This window comes from Anabrus simplex, chromosome 5 (genome assembly GCF_040414725.1).
Source record: "Anabrus simplex isolate iqAnaSimp1 chromosome 5, ASM4041472v1, whole genome shotgun sequence".
Classification (NCBI taxonomy): Eukaryota; Metazoa; Arthropoda; class Insecta; order Orthoptera; family Tettigoniidae; genus Anabrus; species Anabrus simplex.
The window spans coordinates 364,844,084-364,870,149 of NC_090269.1; the positions used below are offsets into that span (position 1 = coordinate 364,844,084).

The 26,066-nt window shown below is 38.7% G+C and overlaps 1 protein-coding gene across 1 annotated transcript in view; it reads right to left on the reverse strand.

Moving 5' to 3' along the window:
- Positions 1-306: 306 nt before the first annotated feature.
- The window catches only part of wwk (white walker), a 260,834-nt gene continuing 235,074 nt past the window's right edge, over positions 307-26,066 (reverse strand). Inside the window, exon 16 of the mRNA XM_067147682.2 lies at positions 307-2,330. Within this exon, the coding sequence (XP_067003783.2) occupies positions 1,481-2,330 (850 nt within the window). The 3' untranslated portion in view covers positions 307-1,480. The remainder of the gene's footprint in view (positions 2,331-26,066) is intronic.

The window sequence follows — 26,066 nt, forward strand, 5'->3', positions numbered from 1 at the left end:
TTAAAACCTGACTTCAGCTGCTACTTTTCGTAATACAAAACAAAAATGGACACAATGTAGCAATTGCATACATGAGACACTATGCACAATAGACAGACGGAATTACCATGGAAGAAATATGAACAAGTATCAGAAGGAGCTGCAATTATGGATTAATAAGATCTTAATTTTAAATCCATCTAATCACAACTTCATTTTTATAAAGCTATAAACTACCGTATTTTGTTCCATAATTTTATGGAAAGAATAGGATATGTTGAAATTATTCAAATGATGCCAATACCAGAAATGTTGTACTGTGATTTATTAAAATAGCACATTTAATTACAGCAAATTATTTGTTTCTCAAAGATGAATCTACTTATCCATCATGATTTGAGTATCAAATTTTCAGCATTTTATTAGTGTTAAAAATATACTATAAAGTAATCAAAAAGTACCTTTTAACACACAGCACATTAAAACTGATCAACTATATTCCTTTCACAGTACTTACTATTTCAGCCCTGCCTTGATTAGTGAAACTATTTGCTCCAGTTATGATAATGGATTATAATAATTATTTAATGTAACGAATCTAAGTACACTTGAGTATTTATACAACATTAACATACATTTTATTTAACAGAAAAGAAATCCAAACTCGCAGTAGGCACTTGACATAAAATATGCATCTGCATATAATAAAACTTAGGAATCTTTACAGATTCTGTGAAATGAAAGAGACTTTTGCACATAGAGACTAACTATAACTAAACACTCAGTGTTCACAAATACACTGACAACATTGGCCCAGAAACCAGGAATGTGTGTTTATATCACAAGATCAGAACGTCATTTATTTCACACTTCATGTGCTTGATGTACAAAATGTACTTCTGATTATAGAATATCCTCACATAATTATTCGTTGCTTTGAAATCAATCAGCCCAGAAAATTTCCATCTTTTCAAAGCTTTAAATATGTTCAAATTTCCCTGTGCCATTTACAAATATTTTAATACGATATGCAATTCAGTTTCATGTATATTTCTTAATGTTCCTCAGAAGTATACTCTTACTCAATATAATGCAGAAAGTACCTGGCATATCCTGAAGATTCAATGGGATACTAAATGAATCTTGGCTACTGGGTATAAACCAACATATCACACTTCCTAATCTTACTAGAAACCTCCCATAATTAATATTCTAAAATATTTCTAGACAGCTAGACATAAGGTAGAAGAGAAAAATGGATGCTTGCTAAACCATACTTCACATTCCAGAAACCAGAGATGTTTCTGTCGTCAAGGAGGGTGAAACTTAAGTTGATTTACATTTATATAACACTAGGAAACACTGGTTACTAATGACTGAAGAGCTTATTTTCCTAACAAGACTAGAGCAGGTGAGATATAACGTATTGCTAAATTAAATTCTCACAGTATTAGATGAGGATTAGATCAGATGAACCAATTAACAAGAGCATGTAGAAATGCTACAAATTACCAGATGTATTATTCTTTCTGCGCTGAAGGTCCATTGCAACATCATCCACTGAAATAAGCTTTTCTATTGGGATGCACGATAACTCTCCTCCTACACTTGGAGGTGGAGCTGCTGCCCATTTCTCTTTTGCTTTACTTTCAGCTTCCTTAGCTTCTTTGGCTGAAGCTTCACGAGCCCTACGTTCCTTGAGCTTTAACGAAAAAATTGCAACACTGCGAGCCCTTTTCATAAGACTCTGCTTTACTCTTGTTTTCTTAGCGGCTAGTTCTTCTGCTTTCGCAGCAGCCTCATCTCCTTCTTGGCTGGAAACAGTGCGACTGCTGTCTGACAACGATGCTTCTTTCTCTGGAGAAAAACGGAATTTGGAACGTGGATGTGCTGTTGCCCATGGAGGTGCTGAACGAAGTAAATCTGAATCTGAAGATGCAGCAAGATCTTTAGGAGTTACTATGCAATCTGTGCTGCGACGAGTTGATAGTTCATCTCCAGAGCCTCCTCCCATATCTGGTTCACTACTTTTTCTAGCACTATTTAATCCCAAACGACGAACCCAATCAACCCCATGTGGTCCTATGGTCAAATGATATCCTATTTCTCCTTCAGGGCTTGGCCAGACCTTTTTTGGTAGAGATGTTTTAGGAAGAACTGGAGAATGCAGGGTACTGTCATCAGAGACAGGTGAAGGTTTTTCACGTATGGGTGGTGAAGCAGCAGCAGCAGCAGTTTCAGTCACAGGTGCAGTAGGATTTACTTCATTTGCAGGAACTGAAATGGGAACTTCTTCAGGCAGTGGCTGAACCTCTCCTCGACGTTCTTCATTAGCCGGGGAAACAACAAATCTATATGTGGTAAAAGACAGAAAAGACAATGTATCAGACACAGTTTCACATAAACATAAAGGCAAAATCCAAGCCCAACTTTACTTCAGGCCCAAAGATCTATGCATAAGAAACAAAAGGAAAGCAGTGACTAGCCAGTAGACACGTACACAGTACACACAGTAAAGCATATAAAATTCTAAAGGTTTGGCTACAGCTTTTGTCAGTAAGGGACAGAGTAAGAATTTGTGATCATAGTTGAAAAGTAGATGCTGCTGTGAGGTAATGGAGGAGAGAATGGGAAAAACAAGGTCAGGTGCTTGTCTACACCTGAGCATCAGTTGACCACCTAACTTCAGGATCTCCAAATAAATGACCACTGATCTGCATTTAGGGCAGTCGCCCAGGTGGCAGACTCCCTATCAGTTGTTTACCTAGTCTTTTCTTAAATAATTGGAAATAATTTGGAAATTTATTGAACATCCCCCTCGGTAAATTATTCTAATCCCTACCTCCTTTTCCTATAAACAAATATTTGCCCCAATTTGTCCTCTTGAATTCCAACTTTATTTTCATATTGTGATCTTTCCTAATTTTAAAAGCACCACTCCAACTTATTTGTCTACTAATGTCATTCAACGCCATCTCTCCACTGACAGCTCGGAACATGCACTTAGTCGGGCAGCTGGTCTCCTTTCTCCCAAGCCTTCCCAGCCCATACTTTGCAACATTTTCCTAATGCTATTCTTTTGTTGGAAATCACCCAGTACCAATCGAGCTACTTTTCCTTTTCCAGTTCTCGAATCAAGTAATCCTGGTGAGGGTCCCATACATTGGGACCATACTCTAGTTGGGGTCTTCCCAGAGACTAACATGCCCTCTCCTTTACATCCTTACTACAACACCTAAACAACCACATATCCATGTGCACAGATTTGTACCCTTTATTACAATCCCGTTTATGTGGTTACCCCAATGAAGATCTTTCCTTATATTAACAATTATGTACTTACAGTGATCCCCACAAGGAACTTTCACCCCATCAACACAGTAATTAAAACTGAGAGTACTTTTCCTATTAGTGAGACTCACAACCAGACTTTTAGCTCCGTTTATCATGACACTGTTGTCTGCTGTCCATCTTGCAACATTGTCGTGGTCTTTTTGCAGTTGCTCACAATCTCGTAACTTATTTATTACCCTATACAGTATAAAATCATCCACAAAAAGCCTTATCTCTAAGTCCAGTTCTTCAATCATATCATTTATAACAAAGGGAGTTCAATATAAAATGCAACACATTTTCCCCCCCTAAAAGCAGGTTGATTTTACTGAGGATTCAAATATACCATTTTATTCCTCAATCCTTTACCTAGAATACCCTATTTTGCAAATTAATCTTTATTCAATGCTTTGGCCTTATGCCACCATAATGTGAGGGCCTGTATGCCTGCACCGTACCACTTGACTGGTCAATGTCGGGTTGGGTGCACTGACTTGTGTGAGGTCTTGCGTTACCATGGAGAAGAAGTTCATTTGCATTTTTGTGGCTACGAAGACGCTCAATTTCCTTAGGGTAGCATAATACACTTCAGGGTTGATCGTTTCACCACGAGGGAGGATATCAAACAGAATAACCCCTTCAGAGTCCCAGACGACCATAGCCATGACTTTACCAGCTGAGGGTATGGTTTTGAACTTTTTCTTTATGGGAGAGTTGGTGTGGGGCCACTTCATGGATTGCCGTTTTTTTCTGGTTCAAAGTGTTGAATCCTTTTTTCAATGCCCGTGACAATGTTTGACAAGAAACTGTCATCTTCAGCCTCATAACGAGCAAGCAATTCCACACAGATGTTTTTAATTTGATCTTTATGGTCAGAAGACCACAGGTGTCAAGGAACCCAGTGGGAACAAAGCTCTGAATACTCCAGTTGGTGGATAAGTATGTCAGCACTACCAACAGAGATGTCAAGTTCAGCAGTGAGGTGTTTGAATGTAATCCGTCGATCACTTCGAATAAGGGTGTCCATATGTTCCAACTTTGTAGGCGTGACAGCTGTGTGCGGCTGGCCAGCACGAGAAAGATCAGATCGGTCTGCTCGATCATGTTGTGATTAAGAAACACACCTTGCCCAACGACTCACTGGGCTTTTATCCACTGCCAAGTCTCCGTAGACATTCTACAAGTGCCTATGAATATCTGTGATGCCCTGGTTTTCCGCCAAAAGAAACTCAATCTCCTCTCTGTTTGGTATGCACCTTCATTACAGACCCATTTTGAAGGCTAGTTATAGTGCTGCCACCTATCGGAAATAAATTAATCAATTAATTCAATCAATCACTACTGATCTCCATTTAGGGCAGTCGTCCAGGTGGCAGATACCCTATCTATTGTTTTCCTAGCCTTTTCTTAAATGATTGCAAAGAAATTGGGAATTTATTGAACATCTCCCTTGGTAAGTTATTCCAATCCCTAACTCCCCTTACTATAAGTGAATATTTGCCCAAATTTGTCCTCTAAAATTGTAACTTTATCTTCATATTGTGATCTTTCCTAGTTTTAAAGACACCACTCAAATTTATTCATCTACAGATGTCAATCCACGTCTTCTATCCATTGACAGCTCGAAATATACAACTTAATACCAATATAGTAGGTCTGTTATTGGACATTATAAATTTTCCAGCTAACACATTCCTGGTGGCCAGCATTTTGCTCTAGTGTGCTCAGATTGGCTCATCAGTTTGGTAAATAGCACACCTACCAAGACGCAGAGTTCGTAATATAAATTTACTCTTTCGGAACAAATATTAAAGGTTCCCTATGGGAATCAACATCTTTTACATACCACTTAGTCGAGCAGCTCGTCTCCTTTCTCCCAAGTCTTCCCAGCCCAAACTTTGCAATATTTTTGTAACTCTACTCTTTTGTCGGAAATCAACCAGAAAAAAATCGAGCTGCTTTTCTATGGATTTTTTCCAGTTCTTAAATCAAATAATCCTGGTGAGGATCCCACACTTTTTTTTTTTTGCTAGGGGCTTTACGTCGCACCGACACAGATAAGTCTTATGTCGACGATGGGATAGGAAAGGACTAGGAGTTGGAAGGAAGCGGCCGTGGCCTTACTTAAGGTACAGCCCCAGCATTTGCCTGGTGTGAAAATGGGAAACCACGGAAAACCATTTTCAGGGCTGCCGATAGTGGGATTCGAACCTACTATCTCCCGGATGCAAGCTCACAACCGCGCGCCTCTACGCGCACGGCCAACTCGCCCGGTGGATCCCACACTCTGGAACCATACTCTAGTTGGGGTCTTACCAGAGACTTGCATGCCTTCTCCTTTACATCCTTACTACAACCCCTAAATACCCGTGTAACCATGTGCAGAGATCTGTACCCTTTATTTACAATCATATTTATGTGATTACCCCAATGAAGATCTTTCCTTATACTAACACCTACGTACTTCAAATGCTTCACATAAGGAACTTTCACCCCATCAACGCAGTAATTAAAACCCAGAGGACTTTTCCTATTTGTGAAACTCACAACCTGACTTTTAACCCGATTTATCATCATACCATTGCCTACTGTCCATTTTGCAACATTATTGAGGTCATTTTGCAGTTTCTCACAATCTTGTAACTTATTTATTACTCTATACAGAATAACATCATCTGCAAAAAGCCCTATCTCTGATTCCATTTCTTTACACATATCATTGATATTTATAAGAAAACATAAACGTCCAATAATACTGCCTTGAGGAATTCCCCTCTTAATTATTACAGGGACAGATAAAGCTTTGCCTACTCTAATTCTCTGAGTTCTATTTTCTAGAAACATTGCCACCCATTCAGTCACTCTTCTGCTAAGTCCAATTACACTCATTTTTGCCAGTAGTCTCCCATGATCTACCCTATCAAATGCCATAGATAAGTCAATCATGATACAGTCCATTTGACCTCCTAAATCCAAGATATCAGCTATATCTTACTGGAATCCTGCAAGTTGAGCGTCAGTGGAATAACCTTTCCTAAACCCAAACTGCTTTCTATCAAACCAGTTATTAATTTTGCAAACATGTCTAATATAATCAGAAAGAATGCTTTCCCAAAGCTTACATGCAATGCATGTCAAAATGACTGACCTGTAATTTTCAGCTTTATGTCTATTACCATTTCCTTTATACACAGGGGCAACTATAGCAACTCTCCATTTATTTGATATAGCTCCTTCATGCAAATAATAATCAAGTAAGTATTTCAGATACGGTACTATATCCCAACCCATTGTCTTCAGTATATCTGTTGCGGCTTTTGTGTTGGTACTCGTCTGCCGCATTTCATTTTGTAACAGTTGGCAATGTGCTGCTGCGTTTTTTTTTTAATAGACATGCACTGAACATGGCGACCGGCAGCAGTACACGTGTTTTGGTGTACCTCCGAATTTGTTGTACATAATGTGTAAATATGCAGTGTTTTATTCATGTGTAATAAATGTTTGAATCACCTTGTGAGTGATGTGTTTGTGTCTGCTCGTTTGGGGCAGTCTGGTCCTCCATTTGATTTGTTTCAAAATTGTATTTGTGCGCCTATGGAACTGAACTTTGTTATGTGCGGCCGATATGTTGTTTCGTCGTTCGCAACATAAAATTTTGGTCCTTCCGGGCCGCGATGAGAATCATTGTGAACTTTGAACATTGTGCTAGTCACCTAAAAATTGTTATCGTCATGAATTGCTGCCTGCAATCGCCGTTTGAACATAGCAACGAGCTTGGCGCGAAAAGCATCGTGAACAGTTATTGTATAAAAGCACCAGGATGTCGTGCTTAAGGCTAATTACTACGAATGTTTGAATTCGTCATATTGAGATTTCAACGAAGTCTACATTGTTTTGGAACTGCTTTGATATCGCACGTTAACAATCTGTGGAAGTTACCACGTGCTATTTAGTGCATTTGTTCTTGTGAGCTGTTTACGCCAGCTTGTATCTAATACCCTGATGTTCGAGATGTTAAATGCTACTTGGAATTTGGACTCCAGTGAACATTACATCGCAGACGTCATCCTTTGGACTTTCCAGTCACTTTGGGCATGTGATTCCAGCCAAGGAGTGTTTCCAGCGGTAGTGATGATTAATGATACAGCACCGCCATGTACTGTAAGTCTGTTCCATTTGTCTTTATTGTTCCTATCTTGACTAGGGTGGACATCCTGCCTAATATCCTAACCCTACTGCTAGCACTTTTCGTGTTTAGAATTAACAGATTTGTCTTGACTTCTTATGGGCATTATACGATTTCGTGCTAATAATTTGTTGGGCCGCTTTGTGTATTTTGCATATTTTAGAACGTACATGGTTTATTATACGTTATTTCATGCTTTTGTTCATCTACCTACATTGTTGGTTCCATTCAAAGACTGTCACTCATTTCAACAATGCAAATGAATGCAGTGCACTGATTATAGGGCTTATTGTTTGTATAGTCACCATAGTTGTAAGATTGATTTCTATTATTATCTTGTCAATAATTGATTACCTCAACTATTCATCATGGTGTTTGAATCCGAAGCAAAGGCTGTTCAAAAACGTGGTCTACTTAAAAGGTCATTAACTCACCTTGAAAATTACTTAAAGCAAGATAACATCAACCATCACGAACTAATTTCTAGGCAAAATAGGCTGCCAGAAATTTGGAAGGAATTCAGCATTGTTAGGGAGTATCTAGAATGTGAATTAGACTCAAAATCTAGTGAAACTCACTTTGGAGAGCATGATGAATTTGAAAACAGATATCATGCAATAGTTGCTAGGATTCAAGAATTGCTTTGCTCATTTGAGAGACCCACAAGTCCAAGCAATGCATCCATTATTTCTGATAACTCTACTCGGTCCAACTGTAGCTTGAAGCTCCCTCCCATTGAATTGCCTGTTTTTAAAGGAGATTTGACAAAATATTTGAGTTTCAGGAACACCTTTCAAAGCTTGGTTATTAACAATACCCGCATTGACAATGTGCAAAGACTACACTACCTATTGTCGTCTCTTCAAGGCGAACCCAGGGATTTGTTAGATAACCTATCCATATGTGCTGATAATTTCACTGTTGCTTGGAATTTAATTGATGAAAGGTACAATAACAAACGCTTGATTGTTTCACAGCACGTAAAACATTTGCTCAATCTCCATAATTGTACTAGTGGATCTTCCGTTGAATATCGCAAATTGATAAACCAAGTAAAATCTAATCTTAGTGCTGTTGACAATTTAGAGGGTCAAGTTCCACTACATGAAATTTTGCTACAGGAATTGATTCTAAGTAAGATCAAGTCCAACCATAGGAGTGAATGGGAAAACAAATTTGCTTCCACTGATATTCCCACACTAAATAAATTGATTGATTTCTTGGAAAGAAAATGTCAAACATTAGAGCTAACAGAATGCAAGAAACCTGTTATTGAGCAAAAACGAGACTTAAAATCCAACCTAAAAGCCCTTCACATTGCCAACAATAGCACTTCCTTGAATTGTAGGTTTTGCAAACTTGATAATCACAGCATTTCTGATTGTAGAAAGTTCAAACAAGCAAACATTGATCACTGTCGCAAGTTTGTGAGGGAAAATAAACTTTGTTATCTTTGTTTTTCCGCTTCTCATGTTTCTAAACATTGTAAGCAAAACCAATGCTCCCAGTGTAATGGGCCCCACAACTTATTGGTTCACAAGGAACAAGCAAGTCCCAATAATAACAATAATAATATGAATGCTACAAGTTCTGCAATTGTTTCACCCACTGCCATGAAGGTTGTTTCAGGACTAGGTTCTAATGTTTTGCTGAGCACAGCGTGTGTAGGAATAAAAAATAGCTCAGGAGAGATTATACTAGTTAAAGCTTTGTTAGACTCTGCGAGTCAATTATCCTTTGTGACTTCTGATCTTGTCAAGAAGCTTGGTATTCGTACTAGGTCTTGTCGTCTACCTATTGTTGGTATAGGCAATTCGAATGTGTCTCCTGTAAGTTCCACATGTAACCTTGTTTTGTTCTCAAATGTATCAGATTATACATTGAAGTTGAACTGTGCAGTCGTGAACACAATCACAAGTCCACTCCCTGCGCAGGAAATTGATTGTTCCAATTGGGTTATTCCTGATGATATTATTTTGAGTGATAGGACATTTAATCAGCCCTCTACTATTGATATTTTGCTAGGTGCTGATGTCTACTATGAAATTGTGTCTTCTAGTATTTTGCATAAGAAGGGTTATCCCGCCTTATTAGATACCGAATTTGGTTGGGTGCTATCAGGCACTTTCCCTGAGTCGTGCATTAAGAATAATGCCAATGCTCGTCGTGCCAATCTTGTAAAACTTGATTCTATTGACACAAAACTCCAAAGGTTCTGGGAGCCTGAAGAACTTCATCAACCAGTTCTTACTCCTGAAGAAAGGGCTTGTGAAGAACACTTTGTGAATAGTGTTCAAAGAGATGATTCTGGTAGGTTTGTTGTCAAACTTTCTATTCGTGCTGAAGTGCCACCTGTAGCTGAGTCTAAGCATAATGCTGTTAGAAGGCTCAAACAGATGGAAAATAAATTTGCTAAGCTTCCAGACTTGAAAAGGAAGTATGTAGATTTCATGCGTGAATACAGTGAAATGGGTCACATGGAAATTGCTCCTCCAGAGACCTCTAACTCTGTAAGCTTTTACTTGCCCCATCATTGTGTGCTCAAGGATTCTAGCACTACAACTAAGTTGAGAGTTGTTTTTGATGGAAGTTGTGAATCATCAAATGGGATAGCATTGAATTCTATGTTAATGGTTGGTCCTACTATTCAGCCTGACTTGCTGTCCATTGTTTTAAGGTTCAGAACCTATTTTGTTGCTCTTACGGCTGACATTGCTAAGATGTATAGATGTGTGCTAATTCATCCTGACCACAGAAATCTTCAGAAAATTGTCTGGCGTGAATCTACTGATGAAGAAATCAAGGACTACCGTCTTACTACTGTCACATACGGTACAAGTTCCGCCCCTTTTCTTGCTACGAGATGTCTAGTTCAACTTGCTGATGAACACAAGGAATCTCACCCCACTGCATCAGAGATCATTCGCTCTTGTTTTTATGTTGACGACCTGCTGACAGGTACTAGTTCAGTTGAAGAAGCTAAGGAGCTTCAATCAGAAATCTCTTCTGTGCTCGATAGTGCACATTTTCATCTTAGAAAATGGACGTCAAATTGTCCAGAAGCTCTTGCCAATGTCCCTGTAGAGGATAGAGAAATGTTGTCACCTTGTAACCTCACTAAGGATGAAGCTATTAAAACATTAGGTATCGTGTGGCATCCTAAATGTGATGAGCTTCAGTTTCAAATAAACTTGAAGAAAGCACCTAAGGAAGTCACTAAGAGAAGCATTCTCACTATCATTGCTTCCATATTTGATCCCCTTGGATTGTTAGGATGTGCTGTAGTTAAGTGTAAACTGATCCTGCAGTCTCTTTGGCAGTTGAAAATTGATTGGGATGATGTGTTAGAACCTTCATCTGAAATTCTTGAAATCTGGAATGCTATCTACAGTGAGCTCCCCTTGCTTAATGACCTCAGAGTGCAAAGAAATGTAATGCCCTTTGCTAAGAATAAGGTTATTGAAATCCATGGCTTTTCTGACGCTTCAGAAGCTGCCTATGGTGCTTGTGTGTATATTAGGACAGTATCTGATAATGATGAGGTATCAGTGATCCTGTTGACTTCTAAATCAAGAGTTGCTCCATTAAAACAGCAATCTATTGCCCGTTTAGAGCTTTGTGCTGCTCTATTGCTTTCTCGCCTAATGAGTAAGGTAACTGAATCGCTGAAATTGCACATTCCTTTCTCAACATACTGCTGGACTGACAGCACGATAGTTCTGTGTTGGTTACAGAAACCCGCCAATTGTTGGAAAACCTTTGTCGCTAATAGAGTTGCTGAAATTCAATCCCTCACTTCAGTCTCAGATTGGAGACACGTACCTACCCACAGCAATCCAGCTGACCACTTGTCTCGAGGTGTTTTACCCTCACAAATGTTTTCTCTTGATTATGGTGGCCCAGTCATCATAAAAGGTGATAACCCGAGGAGTAAGATAAAGTTTAAAGCGTACATTGCTCTCTTTGTTTGTCTTGTCACTAAAGCAATACATCTTGAAACTGTGAAGAGTCTAACGACTCAGGACTTCCTCGCCGCATTTAGAAGATTCACGGCGCGTAGAGGATTTCCAAATCTCATCTTGAGTGATAATGGCACAAATTTTGTTGGAGCCAACAATGAGTTATTAAGATTTATTAAGGATAGCTCTATTGAAATAGAGGAATATTCATCTAATTTGAATGTGAATTGGAAATTTATTCCACCCTCCAGTCCTCATTTCGGTGGGCTTTGGGAAGCTGGAATAAAGTCCACAAAATCACTTTTAAAGCGGACCCTAGGAAAATGCATTCTTAATTTTGAAGAGCTGAGTACTCTTTTGTATCAAATTGAGTCTGTGTTGAACTCGAGACCTCTCTGTTCAATGACTGACGACCCCAATGATCAATGCTATTTGACACCTGGACATTTTCTAGTAGGGAGACGATTGACCTCTATCCCCTCTCCAGACATATCCAACAGCTCCCACTCCTGTCTAACTAAATGGAATTTGGTGCAACAACTGTATCACGATTTTTGGCAGAGGTGGTCAAAAGAATACATACAATCACTTCAACAAAGACGTAAATGGTCTTCTGTAGGAAAGTGGACTCCAACTGTGGGAGATTTAGTGCTTCTAAGGGAGGATAACCTTCCTCCTCTGGTTTGGAAGACTGGTATAATCCAGGAGCTCCATCCTGGTTGTGACAATATTACTCGTGTGGTCAGTGTAAAGACTAAAACTGGTCTTTTGCGCCGTGCCATAGTGAAATTGTGTCCATTGCCCAAGGATGTTGTATAGTTGTATATTTGTATATGTTTATCTGAGTTTTCTTTTGTTATTCATTTGTCTGTGATGAACATGAACACTTGACTTTGATTTTGAGTGTTGAGATCCCTCAAAGGGGGGAGTATGTTGCGGCTTTTGTGTTGGTACTCGTCTGCCGCATTTCATTTTGTAACAGTTGGCAATGTGCTGCTGCGTTTTTTTTAAATAGACATGCACTGAACATGGCGACCGGCAGCAGTACACGTGTTTTGGTGTACCTCCGAATTTGTTGTACATAATGTGTAAATATGCAGTGTTTTATTCATGTGTAATAAATGTTTGAATCACCTTGTGAGTGATGTGTTTGTGTCTGCTCGTTTGGGGCAGTCTGGTCCTCCATTTGATTTGTTTCAAAATTGTATTTGTGCGCCTATGGAACTGAACTTTGTTATGTGCGGCCGATATGTTGTTTCGTCGTTCGCAACAATATCTCCCGAAACCTTATCAATTCCAGCTGCTTTTCTAGTTTTCAACTTTTGTATCTTACTGTAAATATCATTGTTGACATAGGTAAACTTCAATACTTCGTTACTATTAGTCACCTCCTTTATCTGGACATTATCCTTGTAACCAACAATCTTTACATACTGTAATCTATCAGTTTCATGTCCGTATTGATACTTTGTATTTACAATCACAAAGAATGGGTACCGTCCACCTAATCAATACTTTATTATATCTTATTACTAGGCAGTACCGGTTTCGACCTTCACAGAGGTCATCCTCAGCTGGTCATGAGATCTAAAGTTAACTTGATGTATAATTTTAAAACATTACTAAATCTAATGAAGAATGTCACATGACGTAAGTGATAATATTAAAATATACAATATATAAAATATACAATGATATGATGTGTCTTCTGGTTTAAAAAACAAGCGTCAATATTCTATGACATGTATATGTTACATAAAATTCTAGTGTACTGTTCGTGAGTAATAGATAATTTGGTGAAATAGAATTTCTACACGTAAAATGTTTATGGCATATTGGTGAATCGTTATATACATTCATTGTTATGTTTATACTAAGCATTCTGGAACATTCTACGATATGGATGTAATAAAAATTAGTATCATATAGTACACTAAAATACGATATTATGTTCACAGTATTCTTGTGGTACGTTCACAGGCATGTTTGTACCAAGCAGTCTAGAATGTTCAACGATGTATATTGTTTTTCTTTTAAGTTCATATGATTAAGAATGTTGGATGATGAACATCAAAATATTATGGTGTGTCATTAGTTTTCTTGGTACTAATCTCGTTAAAATATATTGAGTAGGTGCAGATGTTCCCTCTTTGTAGTTGTTGGACACGCAGTGATCTGCGAGAACAGAGAAGAAAATGAAGTATAAGAATTTTGTCAATGGAATGTCTAATGAACGTGTGGAATGAGTGTTTACTTACATAATACTGTTGACTGGCCGAATGTGTAGAGTTAGGGAGCACCTCGTTTACTGCTCCGTGTACGTCTAGGGCTAGTACTTGCGGTAACGGAGAGGGGAAGTGGAGGGGCATGAGGGGTATTGATTGGGGAAGGTGAGGTAGAGGTGGTAGAGAGGGGAAGTGGAAGTACAGTAGGGGGTAGTGATTGGGGGAGGTGAGGTATGGCTGGGCGTGTCTTCGGGAGGTTCCTTGATATATATTGGATTCTTTACATACTGTTAACTGAATACTTCTGCCTTTTGAAGATCCTCGCATATACACTACCATACCTGCCAACTTTACAAAACCAAAAATCAGGAGATTTTGATATGAAAATCAGGAAAAATCAGGAGAAATCAGGAGATACATTATTGGTCAAAACTGCTTATTCTACGTCTAGCACAGTACAGCACTATGATATATTTATAACACTTATTGTCTCAAAGCCCGACTGTTGCCATACGAAGCTACAATGCTAAAAATTACACATCTCTATTCCCTCACAGGAAGTATGTGAGTGAGATGATCGGTCTCTGATAATATTTCCCAAAATAGCATGAATTCATGCTCCACACGTGTGAATCAGTCATGCACTTAGATGCCATTACTTAGCAAATGCATAGATTAATATAGTATTGCATCAAGCTTCCGTGCGATTATGCGAAGCGCAATACTATCTGTATCAAATAACTAGCTGATGTACTCGTGCTTTGCTACAGAATTCTCAGAAAGATTGTCCTTACAGTTTTCCCAACTGAAGTGTCAACATAGGTCATTACAATGACGTCAGTACGAATGTTGCGATTAAAAGCAACGCTGTCATATGAAATATTCGAAAAAATGAAAAACAGCACATTTTCTTACTTTTAACCAAAAAAACACGGTGTCGATCTAACAGTTCAAAGTTCCAGAGCTAGAATGACCAGGACGCAGACAGCCGTGAACACTCCACTTAAAGTGTGCACACTGCTCATTCCAATCACCACCCCAGAGTAGGGATTGAATAGCTGGAATACTATGCTGATCCAGTGTGTTACGTACCAGTAGTATCAGAAAATTTATGAACCAGAGGAATAGCATGCTAAAGAAGAGCGACATCTAACTTCCCTGTTACTTTCCGCCAATATTCAGGCAGGCTGTTATACTCAATAACAGTACGCAGCAGTAATCCCATCCATCAGAGATAAATGGCAGAAGAATACACAAAGCACATTACATCAAACAATGGCCAATGTAATGTTATTGTTGATCAATTTTATGAGCTTTCTATACTGCAGGCCTTCACATTTAGTTTTCTTCTGACTCTGTGATATTAGAGCATCTAATGTAAAGCGAGTCCTCCTTTCTTTCATAACTTCCTCTTGTGTTATTATTCCAGCGATCGTTCCTTCATGACTTTTTTCTCATTCATATAATCATCTTCACAATTTAATTTCATTTTAGTCAGTACACTAAAACTGAATAAGACATAAATAATCGGAAATTGTATTCTCTATTACTTAGTTACGTAGTAATTTTCGATAGACTAAGATAGGTAATCAAAAATTAAATTTCTGGCACCTTCCCCTAACTACCATTTTGAACAGGGTGAATAAAATTACGTATAGCTTAGACTGTAGTTCCTTATTCCCCGACATAACATACCCATTTTCATTAAATTCTGTTCTCCCATTTTCTCGTACCTCGGCGCTTACATGGGCTTAGCAACATAAATCCAAATTCATTAATCTCTCTTATCATAGCCGGTACGGTAAAAATGTATAAGACATAAACGATACGAAATTTAATAATATATAACTTTAGTTATATAGTATTTATCAACAGGGCCAATAAAAAAATATAAATATTTGAGAATTACATCTTAGGCCTTCCCCTAAACTACCGTTTCACTTGGCGTGAATAAAATTATTTATGGCCTAGATTGTAGCAACCTATTCCCCGACTTTATATACCGATTTTCATTAAATTCCCTTCGGCCGTTTTCTCGTGATGGGCGTACATATGTACGTACATACATACATACATATATGCATACAGACAGAAATTACGGAAAATTAAAACTTGCATTTCCCCTTGTTACTGCGGTCACGGCTGGTACGGAGATATTCTTTTTTAATTCTGAGCAATGTGCAGACAAAACTCTCTATTTATATTGAGATAAAATTAGTCAGAATTTTCTCCAAATGGCTCCTAAAATCTCTAGAAAAGTCACTAGTCGTTATCATTGAAATTCTGTCACTAAATTACTAAAAAAGACTCTGTATATAACGACTAGTCTCTAGAATCGTCTAGACTGATGTGAACGAACACGAAAATAGCACGCGAGAACGAGAGATTGACAATCGATATACGCGTCGCGATATACAGGTTTCAATAAACATCGCACATTCGCGCACATTTCGCGCATTAATAAACGTCGATATTTCGTTTGAAAGCGGCCAATGAGTGAAGGACTTCCGGCCACTGGCGTAAAAAAAAAAGCTGAAACAGCGGGATTTAAAAACAAATGTCTGAAGTTCACCAAAAAATAAGCTAAAATCGGGAGAAATAATAGAATAATCGGGAGGCGGGAAAAAACTATCGAAAATCGGGAGTCTCCCGCCTAAATCGGGAAAGTTGGCAGGTATGCGTGCCTTGTTAATTAATGATTCCTGGAATGTCCTGCTTGGAACCTGTTTCTGCCTTAAAGTACCTAAATGTACTCTTCCTTTTCTCACTAAAATTTTTATGACTGCCAATTATGCTTGTCATCCATCATGTTATTCTTAGCTGACTTCTTTGCTAGATTCAATTTCATAGTAAGTTCCTTCAATTTCTCCTTAGTTCCACAGCCAAATCTAACTATTTTTTTCCAGCCTACACCTCCTTCTTAGTCTCTTTACTTTTCTGTTATAATATAGTGGATCTTTACCATTCCTTACCACCTTTAAAAGTACAAACCTATTTTTACATTCCTCAACAATTGCTTTAAACTCATCCCAGAGTCTGTTTACATTTTTACTTACCGTTTCCCACCGATCATATCTACTTTTTAAAAACTGCCTCATGCCTGCTTTATCAGTCATATGGTACTGCCTAATAGTCCTACTTTTAATACCTTCCTTTCCATCACATTTATTTTTAAAAATGACATAAACAGCTTCGTGATCACTAATACCATCTATTACTTCGATTTCTCTATAGAGCTCATCTGGTTTTACCAGCACCACATCCAGAACATTCTTCCCTCTAGTTGGTTCAATCACTTTCTGAATCAGATGTCCTACTCATATTAACTTATTTGCCATTTGTTGGTCATGCTTTCTGTTGTTCGCATTACCTTCCCAATTGACATTTGGTAAACTGAGATCACTTGCTACAATCACGTTCCTCTCCTTATCGTCCCACATAGCAGATCATCTTATCAAATAATTCTGAATCAGTGTCAGCACTACCCTTTCCCGGTCTGTACACTCCAAAGACATCAAGTTGCCTATTATCTTTAGAGATGAGCCTTACACCTAGAATTTCATGTTTATCATCTTTAACTTTTTCGTAGCTTACAAATTCTTCTTTCACCAGAATGAATACTCGCCCTCCTACCATCTCTACGATACACACTCCAGTTCGGAGAGAATATTTCTGCATCCATTATATCATTTCTCAGCCATGATTCAACTCCTATTACAATATCTGGTAAGTATATATTTATTAAATTACTTAATTCTGTTCCTTTCTTTACAATTCTTCTACAGTTCAGCACTAACATTTTTGTCATACCTACTTGACTCCAGTTCCCTGTTCCCTTATCGGTGCTCCCTAGGCCACTGCATTTCCCTGAATGTACCTCCCTAATGAAACTCTACGAGACAAAGCGGGAATATTTCAAAGATGTCCCAAACAAAATTCCAATTTTTTAAAAGCAAAATTGGCCAAGAAATAAAATGTGTTGCATTATATATTGAACGCCCCTCGTATATATAGGAAAACATAAAAGTCCAATAATACTGCCTTAAGGAATCTCTCTTGTAATGATTACAGGATCAGGTTCACCTACTCGAATTGTCTGAGTTCTATTTTCAAGATATATAGCCACCCATTCAGTCACTCTTTTGTCTAGTCCAATTGCACGCATTTTTGCCAGCAGTCTCCCAAGAACTACCCTATCAAATGCCTTAGATAGGTCAATCGCAATACAGATCATTTGATCTCCTGATTAAATCTGCTATATCTTACTAGAATCCTATCAGCTGAGCTTCAACTGAATAACCTTTCCTAAAACCAAACTGCCTACTATCGAATCAATTATTAATTTAGCATACATGTCTAATATAATCAGAAATGATGCTTTTACAAAGCTTACATGCGGCACATGTCAAACTGACTGGCCTTTAATTTTTGGCTTTATGTTCATCACCTTTTCCTTTATATAACTCTCCATTCATTTGGTATAGCTCCTTCATACAAACAGTAATGATATAAGTTGTTCAGATATGGTACTATATCCCAACCCATTGTCTTTAGTATATCCCCAGAAATCTTACAAATTCCAGCTGCTTCTCTAGTTTTCAATTTTTTTCTCTTATTGGAATACTTCAATAGTATTAGTCAACCCTTCTATCTGGACATTATCCTTGTATTGAAATGGCGTATGGCTTTTAGTGCTGGAAGTGTCCGAGGACATGTTCGGCTCGCTAGGTGCAGGTCTGCATAAAATTAACTTCATGGTCCGTATCGCACTTTAACAGATTCACAAGTATTTTTTTTTTATTTTCCACCTTGTCGATACATTAGTATTTTGTTATTAATGTTGTCATTTAATCATCTTATGCTATTTTTAAAGACACTTTCTCTCAAAGCAATGATACTTTGTCAATATATGAATTTTTCATCTAAAACAGTGTTATGTTGTTGAAGATGTTAATAATAAACGAAACATGTACCACTTTTGACCAATAAGTTGCCTTAAGCAACTAATGTATCGACAAGGTGGAAAATAAAAAAAAGTTGTGAAGGTGCAGGTCTTTCATTTTGATGCCCATAGGCGACCTGCGCGTCATGATGAGGATGAAACAATGATGAAGATAACACATATACCCAGCCCCCATGCCAGAGAAATTAACCAATGATGGTTAAAATTCCCGACCCTGCCGGAACCGAACCCGGGACTCCTGTGACCAAAGGCCAGCATGCTAACCATTTAGCCACGGAGCCGGATATTATCCTTGCAACCAACAATCTTTACATACTACTGACTGAATACTTCTGCCTTCTGTGTATCCTCACATACATACTCCACTTGTTCATTAATGATTCTTGGAATGTCCTTCTTGGAATCTCTTTCTGCCTTACAGTACCTATACACACCCTTCCATATTTCACTAAAATTTGTATGACTGCCTATTATGCTTATCATCATATTATCCTTAGCTGATTTCTTTGCTGGATTAAATTAACTAGTGTGTTCTTTCAATTTCTCCTTACTTCTACAACCATTTCTAACGGTATTTCTTTCCAACCTGCACCTCCTTTTTAGTCTCTCTGCTTATCTGTTACTATTCCTTGCCACCTTTAAAGATACATACCTGTTTTCACATTCTTCAACAAATGCTTTAAACCCATCCTACAAACTGTTTACATTTTTATTTACTGTTTCCACCCACCATGCCTGTCTTATCAGCCAAATGGTATCACCTAATAGTCCCACTTTTATAACCTTCCTTTCTACCACATTTATTCCCCCCCCCCCAAAAAACCAGCTTCATGATCACTAATACCATATGTTACTTCGGTTTCTCTATAGAACTCATCTGGTTTTACCAGCACCATGTTCAGAATATTCTTCCCTCTAGTTGGTTCCATCACTTTCTGATTCAGCTGCACTTCCCAATCGACATTTGGTAAATTGAGATGACCTGCTACAATCACATTCCTTTCCGTATTGTTTCCCACATAACTGATTGTCTTATCAAATAATTCTGCATCAGCATCAGCGCCTATCTTCCCAAGCCTGTACACTGAAATAATATCAAGTTGTCTATTATCTTTAGAGATGAGCCTTACACCTAGATTTCATGTTTGTCATCTATAACTTTTTCGTAACTTACATACCCTACTTTCACCAGAATGAATTATCCCCCTCCTACCATTCCTATCCTGTCTCTACGATAAATACTCCAGTTTTGTGAGAAAATTTCTGTATCCATTATATCATTTCACAGCCATGATTCAGCTCCTATTACAATATCTGGTAAGTGTTTGTATATATATAATGGCATGGTGACTTGCTGCGTCCGCCGTGCCAATGTACAACCACGGGAAGTAGCGCGAGCTGGCCAGCTCCAACCGCACGCCTAACACCAAGGAAGGCCCACCCTCTCCCTACTCCTATCGCTAGGTGAAGGACAGACGCTTGCGGATTGGTCAGCGCCCCTGCTGCTGCTATCTGGATAGTCCTGCTCACTCATAGGAGGCCTCCGGCGTTATGGAAGAATTTGGACGGCACGCAAAATTATTTGGCTTGGGGAGGACTCTGGGAGACGTGTTCCTTCTGGAAGCATCCAGATGGCGTGGACCCAGGTATTTAAGTCAGGCGCGACCTATGGAGTGAGTGACTTGGTGTAGTTCAGCTGGTGTAGTGAGTCCAATGTGTGGACTCGGTGAGTTAGCGAAGACTGCAGTCAGTGTGTTAGTGACAGTCTGGGCTAAGGTGTCAGTCTGTTGGAGTACCTGTCTGTTGGAGCCGAGGACTCGTTTCTGTGTGCCTGTCGTCATGCATGTAAGTGTCTTGGACCAGCTGCTGGAAGAGGATGTGGCCTGTCCTGTGCAGTGTGATGACAACACTGGGGCCGACATGGGGCTGTGACTGGAATTCGATGGACTGTATGAACAGCGGATACTATCCTGAGCTGTGAGACTGACATGCAGACTGCGGACCATGACAGCGTTAACGAGTGTGACTGAGCAACTGAGTAAGTTTAATATAAGTGATCGAAGACTGTGTGCGTGTGTGTCATTGCAGATAAAACATGAGGAACTAAGAGAGAGAGAGCACGAACCATATAAGTGTGTGTCCCGTGTACTTGTGTAAGCGGTGAACTCGGCAATCGTGTGTGTGTGTGTAAATGTGTAGGTTTAGAGCTTAGCTAATAAATTTTAGAAATAGTACACTACCAGGTTCTGTCTTATTTATTTACCCTGCCAAAACGTTACAATATATTTATTTATTTATTTTTATTTATTTATTCAGGATCAGCAACAGCATAACGCTGAATTACAAAGATCCGAGCTATGTACAATAGATATGAATCTAAAATGAAAGATATATAAATATTTACAAAGAACACAAATATACACAATAAAAATTGTACAATCATATATAATACATATTTACATAAACAACAATATTAACAAAGAAAAATACATTTACAGTAAATACAGGAGCAGAACTGGAAAGAACAAGAAGGAAAATTAAGTTATATTAGAAATATCATGACAGAAGGAAGGAAACGTTACGAAGATATCTAGGTTCTTGTTGATAGATAATGAATTAAACCTTGCTGGAATACATATAGAAAGGGACCTTTGAGTGAGAAAAAGCCGGGAGTAAGGAATATAGAATAGGGTCTTCATTCTGGTACTACGGGATGGGACGTGGAGGGGGAATAAGGAAGCTAAATCTGGAGACCTAAATAGACCATTAGCTGCTTTGTATAGCAGCTTTAGGTCGGCTACTTTCCTCCGAGCAGACAGAGTCTTGAGGTTCAGTTTCCCAAGCACTTGGATAGTGCTTAGGTTCCGACATGCAGGGACCCTGGCTCTGACGATAGCACAGAAAAAAGATTGTACACGGTCAAGGTGGCAGAGGTTTGAAGAAGCAGAAATGGACCAGACTGGAGAGGCGTATTCAACAATAGGTAAGATACAGGAAGCGTAGAATGCTCGGAGGGCATTTACATCTGTGATGTCAGAAAACCTGTAGAGTAAACAGAGGAGTGACATAGCACGTGAGGTAACCCTGTTTATGTGCGAGGCAAACAACAATTTACTGTCAAAATGCACTCCTAAGTCTTTTTGATTGTCAACAAGAGCAATTGGTTGGTTCAGTAGGTGATATTCTTGTAGAACAGGGGATTTACGAAGTGTGAACGAAATTGTGGAACACTTGGAGGGATGAGGTTTAAGACGCCATATAGTACACCAACCTGACAATGAATCAAGAGCATTTTGCAATTGGATTGTATCTGTAGGAGAATCGATCTGCTTGAAGATTTTACAATCATCTGCAAAGAGAAGGAGTACTTAAACAGTGAAACATACATTGAATACGGTGTGGTGGAACTGGGAGCTCTGCACATCTGCTTAATTGCTATTTGCTTTACGTCGCACCGACACAGGTCTTATGGCGACAATGGGATAGGAAAGGCCTAGGAATGAGAAGGAAGCAGCAGTGGCCTTAATTAAGGTACAGCCCCAGCATTTGCCTGGTGTGAAAATAGGAAACCATGGAAAACTTTCTTCAGGGCTGCCGACAGTGGGGTTCGAAACCTACTACCTTCCGGATGCGAGCTCACAGCAGCGCGCCCCTAACGGCATGGCCAGCTTGCCTGGTGGACATGAAGTCAACAGTTAGCTAACTGATCTCCTACCTGGAGAACAGAAGAAAGTAGTGCGTGTTTTGGCGACTTTTACATAAAACTCACTGTATACCTGAAAAATAGTTATTCTTATTGTACAGGAGGTAAACACCTACCCCGACCAGTTACAGGCCATCTATGTAAACAAACTTGAACTGGTGTACTACAAGATACTTTGGTCTTCAACTGTTAGATGTCTCTATCATCTGTTTAATTGCTCCCTCTAGTGGAATGAACCCTAATTATTTCACAAAGGAATGTTTATTTTTGCAGTTGGCAAACCTTAGGTTTTCAGGATTGTTTTGTTTGTGTCAAAACTTCAGCCGGTTCCTTCTTCAATCATAAACAACCTATCAGAAACTTGTAAATATTTTCTCTAACAAATTAAAATTGGGGGGTGTGTACAGGAATCCAGCCTATCAGTAAAGAATTCTGGAAGCTTCCCCCTAAAAATACTGTAAAAGCTGGGCACTTTAGGGCTGTATTGTTTGAATTGCTCCAGTGTGAGGAGGGTGAATTGATGTGAACCAGAAGGCAGGGGCACAGCCTACATGAGGAAGGCTCAGCGACTCAAGGTAATGGCAGAATTTTCATAAACATGTGATAGTTCCTGCAGACAGCTTGAGGAGAAGGTTCCAACCTGTTTTATTTAATGTACATTTCTAAATTTGGTGGTTTAAATGTAGAAGTTTTGGCAAGTCTGAGGACTCTATCCTATTTCTATGGGGAAATAAGTAATGTAAGGGAACAATGAGTGATTACCTTCTGTTGATTTCCATTCAACTAGGCATGGGGTGCCTAAAGTTTCTAAACCTCTAAATTTCTTAATACTTATATGGCATTAACATTCCACATTTAGTCACCCCAGTGTAGTATAGAACTAGCCTCCGTATCTTTGGCCCATAAGTCCACTTAGGATTACATATTATCCACTTCATATCCATATTGACTATATGATCCAATTAATTGAAGGAACAAGAATCCACCTGATCGATACTTTCACTTTTATTTAGCCTTAGGCTGTTTCAATAGACATTAAATTAAAAGTTCAGAACATGTTTCGAATGCATTGTATTCATCATCAGCTGCTTACATTTGGCAAAAGTAAAATTAGCTAAGAACAGTCTCACGATTTTCTTAAAACCTTAAAAACAAGTGTTAGTAGTGCATGTGTGAATGGACCGGGGGGGGATAGAGGGGGGGGGGGATGCATTGAAGGCGATTGTTAGTTAAACTATGACTTATTATTAAAAATCTTAATGTTAAAAACACTGATGGACTAAAATATAGTTCACTATAAGTCTTGTGAATTTTCCATAAGTTCGTTGATTACTGAAGAACTTGTATGCACTATGTGAAGTATTTCTGTTGAGCTATTGGTAAAAAGTTTCCTTGAGAAGGCATCCGGTGTTTTCACGTCTCTTATCTCCTGTTGGGTGGAGAGGTGTGGCTTGTTTCGAATATGAAGTTTGCTATTTGTAGTTTGAATTGAAAAAAGTTGGATCGTCTGTATCACGACCTGTAACCGGCAGGAAAAATGCGGCTATTAGTTGGAGTTTGAACAACGTAACGGATAATAAGTCTTTGAGTGTTGGAAAGTATGGAAGTATGAACTTACCCTTGTCTTGCGTGTTTGTTTAACTTCCCGTGCTACGGGAGTGGGTTTAATCCGGCTGCCTTCGACCTTGTATTGTAACTGTGTGCTGTAGTTCGTGAGTTAGCCTGGTTAGGAGGGAGGGGAAATGCGGACGTGTCGTCATTTGCTATATCGGGCGGGGAGGAGGTTTTTGCTTGTGACGTGTCGGCCTTGTGATTGCTTGAAGTGTGCGCTGGGCGTGTTTGCTTCCTTCGTAATAACTCAATATATCTCAATATGCATTCAAATAAGGGGTTTCTCCGTTCGTTTACTTCATTGAAGTTCTTGTCCTTATTAAATGACTTGTCTAGACTGTTCATTAACCTTCCCTTGTTTAGCCTATTGAGAATTGTCAGGTCTTGTTTAATGTCTGTGAATCTATGGCCTGTTTCACTCATGTGTACTCCCATTGCAGAGAATCTTTTATGTTTCTCCGCACTGACGTGTTCTAAGTACCTTATTGTGAAGTTACGCCCAGATTGCCCTATGTATGTGGCCTTGCACTGATTGCATGTCAGTTTATAAACACCTGAATCCTGGAACCGCTCCTCGCTATTTCGATTGACCACATTGTGGTTGAAAAACTTATGTCTTGTATTGTTGTTCGTTGAGAACGCTAATTTGATGTCATGCTTTTTGAATAAATTGGTAATTGCATAAATGTTGGGATTGTTAAAGGCGAACCTTACGTACTTTTTTGTTTGCTCTGATTGTTTTGTTAAGTTTTTTGTAGTTTATGCTTGCGTTTGGCAATTAATCCGTTAATGGTTTTTAAATTAAAACCATTAATAAGGGCCTGCTGTCGAATGAAGGGTAGTTCTTTATTTCTCTCTTTGTTGTTTAACGGGATTTCAAAAGCTCTATTGATAAAACTGTGGTACGCTGATTTTTTGTGTGAATCGGGGTGTAGGGAGTTACTATGAATGGTTGTTGGGGTGAATGTAGGTTTTCTATAAATTCCAAAGTGAAATTGGTTGGTTGTCTTTTTTAGTTGTGGTCACATCTAAAAAATTAATCGAACCATTATTTTCTTCTCCAACCGTAAACTGTATATTGGGGTCTAAGGTGTTCAATGTGTGTAAAATGCTAGAACTGTCATTTTTAATAATAAGTCATAGTTTAACTAACAATCGCCTTCAATGCATCCCCCCCTCTACCCCCACCCGGTCCATTCACATATGCACTACTAACACTTGTTTTTAAGGTTTTAAGAAAATTGTGAGACTGTTCTTAGCTAATTTTACTTTTGCCAAATGTAAGCAGCTGATGATGAATGCAATGCATTCGAAACATGTTCTGAACTTTTAATTTAATGTCTATTGAAATAGCCTAAGGCTAAATAAAAGTGAAAGTATCGATCAGGTGGATTCTTGTTCCTTCAATTAATTGGATCCACTTAGGATGTTAACTATTCCCAGAAGGAGTGCAGGTGTTTCGCCTCCTTGCTTTTTGCTTATGACCGGTTACAACCAACCTTTTTCTTTTATCATTAAGGCCATTTAGTACGGGCAACCATGCTGCTGTTTATTCAGTAAGTATTTCTGGTGTTAGTTCCCTTTCGGAACAGTAAATTATATAACTTTTCAGGGCGACTGTACGTAAATACTGTAATGGAGGACAACCTAAAGGTTGCTAGGTGGAACTTATGTGCACCATATGTAATTGATGCCTCTACTAGGCTGGACTATTTTTGGAGAGTGTAAACGATAGGAGCAAATTGTGCTCTTGTAAATTTTGTACCTGCCAAGAGCAATTCAGCTCTATTATGTGTAAATAAACATTTGTAATTCTCTCAAGTTTCGTACCAGATAATTCAGACTTCCAAGTCCACTATATCGTTAGAGCTGACGAGCTCATTAATACTGTTGTTATTCATTCAGATTTTCTATTTTTCCAATTTAGCGTTCAGTCTGCAAGCCTCTGTGAATTTATTAAACGTCGTTACAATCCTTGATTTGCAACTAGTGCTGTGGTCTCTTTTAGTTGTATACCTCCTTAGAAAATGAGTCTAACCATCGTCGTCTTGGTCTCCCTCTACTTCTCTTACCCTCCATAACAGAGTCCATTATTCTCCTGGGTAAT